Below are 6,875 nucleotides of genomic sequence, written 5' to 3'. Positions count from 1 at the left end.
GAACAGGAGCAGAAGTGACTAGTGCAAATCAAAGGCTGCCAGCCATGCCTGAGAAAAGATTGATGTATATTTTTTTTCCTTTTTGAATTTCGACCCCAAAATTTTTCCAGCAAAAAGTGGGGGGAGGTCAGGCTGGGTCTCCTTCAATGGACATCTGCTGCCACGGACAGTGGACTTGCCCCAGACCCATGCTACCCCAAGCCCGCTTCCCCCCAGCTTAGCCCAGGGTGGGGAGAGATGGTAAAGGTGGGGGGTGGGGTTCAAGGGGGTGGTGCTTTGGGGGAAGAAGTTGGGCTGAGGCTGAGAGGTGGGGGAGAGCTGCCCATGTGCAGTCACCTTTGCTCAGTGACAGAGCCTCAAAGCTTGGCCAAGGCTGAGGGAACTCCACGGGTGTCGGTGAGGCAGGCTAGGCGGGATGGCTATAGCCGATGAGCTGGGGAAGGGGCTCAGGCCTGGCCCTCCACCTCCTAACTGATGATCTGCCGAGGTCGTCCATAGCCTGTCATGCCGGCCTGGGAGGCCCCTCTGTTGGTGCCCATCTGTAGGCCAATGACATGCTTTCCCTCTTGCAGCTGGCTATCCGTGAATTCCCTCTTATGCTCCTGGGCTTTCCTAGGAAAGAAGGAACCAGGATAAAGACTTGCCAGGACTTGATGTTTTCTACCTGTTTTCTGATTCCTCTGTTACTTCCTATCCCAATTCCATTCCCCTTCCTGTTTCACTTTTTTTTCCCCAATCTAGTATGCCCACAGGCCAGGGAGACGGGCTGAACACAGGAGGACAGAATGGGAGGAGCCAAGAAATAGTAAGGACCCACTTCCCACCTATCCCAGACCCTCTCTTCTTACATTCTGGTTATCTGCTTCTCCAAATCATCCCTGCAAACTGGTTAGCCCAAGGCACCTTCCATCCCCATGCAGAGACCCAAGCTTAGAGGGAGGGAGTCCCTGGGGGCCACATACTTCATAAACCAGTTGGGATCTCCACGGTAGTGCCCATCGTTCTTGGTCACTGCCAGGCTGCCCAAAGCCATCAGGGTCCTCTGCACTGCTGCCAGGTCTTTGCCTATAAGAAGCAAGAAGGAAGGAGGCCAAACTTCAGGACAGTGGAAACAAGACCAAACCAGGGCCTGCCCCCATCTGTCAAAGGAGATGGCCAGAGTAGGGGCAAAAGTTCTAGAATCGGGGGAGTCTTCAGTAGATCCTACGGTACGCCCTCGTGAGTGTGTTGTATTCTCTTTGCATCATCCTTAAACAGGCCCCTCATGACTGATTTTGGTCATCCCCTTTCCTTGCCTCAGCCTCCTGTCCTCTGCCTGCCCCCAACCCAGCCCCTCTCCTCTCTGTACCTTCAAAGAGGTCAACAGTCTGGAACATGTCAGTCTTGGTGACCCCGTAGCCCTCAGCTGCCTTCAGGAACTGAGCCACCTGCTCCATCTGCTTGAAGACCATGGATGGTGGGTTCTCAGGCACCTTCACTGGCTTGGAGCCGTCAGGATATAGGCTGTTCACCAGCTTGCTCAGGATCTGTCAGACAGAGGATGCGGCTTGGCCCTCAGCTCAGGGTGCCTGTCCCCAGGGCTGGCACAGCCCCATCCTCCTTCCCAGAGTGTCACTCACCACACCATTCTTCAGCCAGACCTGGAAGCCCAGGCGCCCGCGGTCTGGACGACCCACATCAGAGCCACACTGCACTATGATCCACTCCACCAACCGTTCCTCCAGCTCCTCATCGTACTTCTTCTCAATTTTGGATTGCACTTCGCGGCTCATGCCATAGGCAGGACCTTTGTTGGCCATGATGGGCAAGAGCTAAAGTAGGATAGAGCAGAGAAGGGAGAGGGTGAGGGGGCCAGGGAACAGCTCTGCTTTCATTTGTGGGGCCAGGCAAGCCCTCCAACTCTGCCCAACTCTCCTAGGCTTTGACCTTCCCTTAGTTCCTGATTTTGTTTACACAGCACTGCCTAACACGGCCAGGCACATCCCCTCAGACCAGAGGTTCTGTGTACCTGGAGAAACAGGATACCGGATCTTTGGAAGTCTAGAGCAGGGGGTCAGTAAACTTTTTCTGTAAAGGACCAGAAAGTCAATATTTTAGGCTTTGTAGGCCATACTGTCTCTGCCACTGTAGCACGAAAGCAGCCGTAGACAATAAGTAGGCAAATGAATGAACATGGCTTTGTTACAATAGAACTTTATTTACAAAATGGGTGGCAGGCAGGTTTTGGCCTATGGGCCATAGTTTGCCTAACCTCTGGTTTAGAGCATCCTTTCTTTGCCAAGATTGGCCACAGAGGCCCTGGAGAGGCCTTCCCATGGAGGCCACATTGTCCCCTCAAATAAAGTCAGGGTGGTTTTTACTGCCTCTGACTTAAGGAACAAAGTTACTTCCAACTTGTATTTCTCTCCTCACTTTATCTTCTAGCCCTGAAGCTTTATCTTCTAACCTCCAAAGCTGGCAGCCGAAGAGGTTCAAACTTACCCAGCCCGGGAAAGTTCTAGGGAGCTACCAAAACCCAAGAGCTCTTGGCAAAGAAGCTGCACTTCCTCAGGGGAGCCAAATTGAGAAAGGCAACCAGTACACCGCCCCCCACCCCCACCCCCGACTTTCCCGCATGCCCTCAGGCTCAAGCCAGTGCAGTAGCTTGAGTAACCAAGCAGTCACAGTCCTCCAGGGGTCTCCAAGAGCCAAGAATCTGCCAGCCAGAGCCTGGGAAGCCTCTGTCCAGACCAGCAGCAGCTACCGCCCTGAGGGCTTCAGGCTGGCTCTGCCCAGGCTGCCTGTGCCCGGGCTGGCCCCATGATTGGAGAGGAATGGCTGCAGGGGCAGCGTGGGCAGGCAGGCCCCTGGGCAGACAGGGTTGTGGCCACAGGGACCCCTGGGAATGGTGTAGCTTTGCCAGGGATTCTGTGACGAGCATCATAAGAGGTACCAAATGAGGCCAAACCCACCCCCTGGGCTCAGAGGGGTCCAAGGTTGGAAATGGGGGTGAGGTGGAGGGAGGGGCAGGAGATAAGGACCTGAAGATGGAGGCAGTCAGCACACCGTCCTAACTCCTCCTCTGTCCAGAGCAAGCCCCTCTCCCCACCCCAGCACTGCGGAAAGTGGAGCTAACAGCACATTCCACATCCCAGGCCAGCTGCCAAACTCCAATTGCCCTGCCCTTTTCCCCATGGGCGACAGCCTTTCAGGCTCAAGTTCCCCGTTAGTGAACTGGGGATAATAATAGATACCTCAGAGGGTTGTGAAAATTCAGTGAAAAAATGTCTGTGGAGTACATAACATACTGCTTGGCACTTAGCAGAGCCCTCAAAATGTCAATACTTTGCCCCCAGAGCCGGTCCCCAGGTAGTGACCTGGGAGGGAGCCCAGCCCTTGATCAAGGGGTAAGAGACAGTAAAGGCCTTTTCCCTCTAGCCTGTCCACCCCCTTTTCAAAATCATTCCCAGATGGGATAATGCAGTGTGGGAGAACACTAGCCTGGGATATCCAGGAGAACTACCGGGCCAGTTGCTTCTCTCTGAGTCTCTCTGTAGCAGAAGAGTTGGCCCACCTGAGGCCCTGGTTCTCCGAGCACTGGAGGGCGCGGGGGACTCACCAGACCCACCAGCCTTCTCCCAGCCAATGATGCCAGAAAACCCAAAAGGCAGGGTGTTCTGCACTCACTGCTCACCTCTCTGGGGCAGCTACAAACTGCCAAGTTCCCCCTTCCCCAGCCTCACTTTAGGTCCCTTCCCCACCCACACCCCACTTTCCAACTACCCAAGGATCCCTGGGCAAAGAGCTGTGGTCAAAGATCAGAAGTCAGCCAAGATCAAGTGATCTCAGCCAAGTCCTTCATCCTGGCTTCTGACTGGCCTCTGTCTCAGCCTTGGACCCAACCAGGACAGGCGCTGCCACTCTCTGTCCCCTGCCCTGCTTGTATTTCACCCTCCCACACACACCTGCTCCCACACCTGCTTTTCCCCCCCTCCCTGGATCATGTTCCAGGCATGTGAGGAACCGGATGGAAGGAGAATGTGTCCCCACCCGCAGCTCTCAAAGGAGATTCAGGACAGATAGGACAATCCAAGGAGTCAAGGATCATGGTGACAAGTAGCCAGCATTGCCACCCCTAGATTTAAAGGCAATGTTTGGATTTAGGTCAGTGTAAGGGAAGGGGATGAAGAGCATACCATGCCCTTTCCCCACCCCCAGCACCACGGTTCTCCCCATCTTCCTCCTGGTGAACAGTCTGAAAGTGGAGAGTCCCAAAAAAGCCCTCAAGTCCCACCTTCCATCTGCTGGGGAGAGGAGAGGGAGATACTGTCTCCTCAAGGGCATTTCTAGACAAAGTTTCCTCAGACAGGATGGATGGACAACCTGAGGCTCTTCTCTGACTCTCCAATCCTGTGGCTCCTGGCAGGCCTCCCCACCCCAAGCATCCAGGGAGGGAGGGTGGGCAGTGGATTAAAAACAAAGTCCAGCTGCAAAGGGCCAGGGGTACTTCCTACCAGAAGAAGCCCAGGAAAACTAGCAGGACCAGCAGTCTAGCCAGGACAGCCACCCCCCTCTCCCCTTCAATATAAAACACAGACAATAGGAGCCAGCACATCTATATCTATGAAATGGCTTGCAGGATGGGTTTATTGAAACCCCAGGGACAAAGAACAGTCCCACCAATAAGTCTGTACCCATCCTCCCTGCTGCCCTTCAAAGAGCAACCACAGAAAGGAATCAACGAGACCCTCAGGAAAGGGTCTAGGCCTGGTCCCAGCCTGCCCAGCCCTGTCTGAGCCACCCAGGCCATTGCCTCAGAGCTCCTTCTTGGCAGTACCCACCCCACTACCCCTCTGCCTATCGTGGGGGTAACCTCAGCTCTCTCACCTGCCCCTGCACCCTGCCTCCCTAGCCTGTTCCAAGACATGAGGTCGTTGTGGTCCTTCATGTTGCCTCAATAGCTCTCCCAGGCCCTGGAGGCCACTGGTGTGAACCTGCTCTCCAACGTTAGTGGACTCAACACCTCCTTGCACAGCCTTCTAGACATCAGACAACAACGCCTTAAGTCTAATATACACCTAATGGGGTGACTGTGGCTGAAAATGGGGAGCCTCCCACTCACTCCAGTTCCCAGGGGTTTGCCATCAATTCTGCTGCACCAGCCAAATCATCCTGGGCATTCCAATGAGTCTGAGAGGATGCGGGGCTTTAGCTATCCCATCCCTCCCATGCAGCTGGGACCATCTCCCTATCTGGAGATGAGTCGTCAGACAACTCCATCCATGCTGAGTGAGGCTTCCCTGCTGGGGACCTGGGTGGAACGGCGGCGGGAGAGCCCAGCCTGCAATGCCCCCACTGCTACTGTCAAGCCCCAGCCCAGCTTCCTCCTAACCCGTGGACGAATGCACTTACAGGGAGTCTTCAGGACACTCAGGAAGGAGTGAGGTCTCTGTGTCCGGGGTTGGACAGACAGGACGGGGCGCTGGCTGGGTGAGGGGTTTAAAGGGCTGGTGCCATGGTGATGTCAGCCTCCCCCGCTGGCTCATCCCTCGGCCCCCTCCTGGCCGGAGGAAATCGGCTCCCTTCCCCACCCCCACGGCTCCCAGTGACTCCACGGAGGCTCCATATTTGGGGAAAGACACCAAGTTGGAGCAGTCTGCCCGGGGGCTGCCGGAGACATTCCCTGCGTGCTTTGGAGATGGAGCGGGCGGGGGCGGGGCTACATCAGGGCGGGAACAGCCGGGAAAAGCCTTTTATGGACAGGACCGTGAAGGCTTTTCCGAAGGCTGTCTGGACTTAAGGCTTCTTCACCGTTCCCTGCCCCTGCATTTGAGGGGAGGGGGAATTCAGGAGGGTCTGGCCAGGGAGAGAGGAAAGGAACTAGGATCCTTAAGGTTTGTGGAGGACAAACAAGCCGTCTCCTCCCAGGGCTTTTAGCTCTACTTGGAGATGGGAACTAACCTTTACTGAGGACTGAGGACATGGCAGACGCTCTGCAAATACAACTACATTGAGAGAGCATAGTCGCTGACCCCATTCTACAGGGGGACAGCTCAGTCTTACCCAAATCCACCCCGGTGAGTCACAAATGGCATAACCTGGACACCCCTGCGATCCCTTGGTGGGAGCGGAGGGGGCAGACCCACTCTTTCTGTTGCCCCACCCTGCTCAGGTGGAGGAGAGCGTTCTGCTGGGGCAGGTCTTGAGTTACAGGGTTTAGTTGGGGATAGGATTTGAGGTTTGGCGGCAGTCGAGTCAATAGAATGTCAGCCCTGGCCCCGCCAGGGAGCGGTCAGAGGGTCTCTCTGCCCGGCAGGAGACTGTGGTAGGAGGCTCAGGGGTTGCATCATCCATCCATCCCTCCCCCCCCAGGACCAACACTTCGAACCCATCCTGGAAAACAGACTGGACCTCGTTACTCCAGACTTCGGGAGTCCAGGGAGGGACAGAAAGAGGTTAAGGATGGGAGACTGTCAGTAGGGTCTCTGGGCTGCTTGCTCTGGTATTCCCCATCTTGGGGCAGTCGGGTAGGAAGGACCCAACCCTGCCTCTACGGTGCCTCCGCCCCGCGCCACCGGAGCTCCGCCCCCCGGCCTGCCTCCGCCTCGCTCCGGGGCTCAGCGAGCTCTAGTGCCTCCCGGTGGCGCCTGGGAGGAAGCACAGAGATAGGAGCCAGGGGCAGCGAAAAGGCCGCCCACACCCTCCACCCCAGCCCCACTCCTGGACCCCACAGACCTCTGGCTGGGTCCCGAACTTACTACGGATTCCTTGACCTCCAAATCTAAATCTCAATCAACTTCCAGGGTCATTTCAAAACGCCCTCCTCTTGGTGCCTGCAGCCATCCATCCACTCACCCATATTCCACCCAATCATCTTCCCTAACCATGCACCTACC

At 55.9% G+C, this 6,875-nt stretch overlaps 1 protein-coding gene across 2 annotated transcripts; it reads right to left on the bottom strand.

Annotated features, from left to right (window-relative positions):
* Positions 1-47: 47 nt before the first annotated feature.
* On the bottom strand, positions 48-5,549 carry TAGLN (transgelin). Of its 2 annotated transcripts, none has more exons than XM_037841582.1 (5): positions 5,392-5,549; positions 1,620-1,811; positions 1,349-1,526; positions 963-1,065; positions 48-612 (listed from the first exon to the last, which is right to left on the bottom strand). In XM_037841582.1, exons 2-5 carry the CDS (start codon positions 1,797-1,799, stop codon positions 468-470), a joined length of 606 nt encoding a protein of 201 aa, XP_037697510.1. In that variant the 5' UTR covers positions 1,800-1,811; positions 5,392-5,549; the 3' UTR covers positions 48-467. The 2 variants fall into 2 exon arrangements, with proteins under 2 accessions (XP_037697510.1, XP_037697511.1); XM_037841583.1 differs by lacking the exon at positions 5,392-5,549 and adding an exon at positions 2,009-2,052.
* Between the last annotated feature and the right edge of the window lie 1,326 nt (positions 5,550-6,875).

The sequence above is a fragment of the Choloepus didactylus genome, chromosome 6 (genome assembly GCF_015220235.1).
Source record: "Choloepus didactylus isolate mChoDid1 chromosome 6, mChoDid1.pri, whole genome shotgun sequence".
NCBI classification, from domain to species: Eukaryota; Metazoa; Chordata; class Mammalia; order Pilosa; family Megalonychidae; genus Choloepus; species Choloepus didactylus.
The sequence above is the reverse complement of the archived record's forward strand: the minus strand, read 5'-3'. Positions and strand labels throughout refer to the sequence as shown.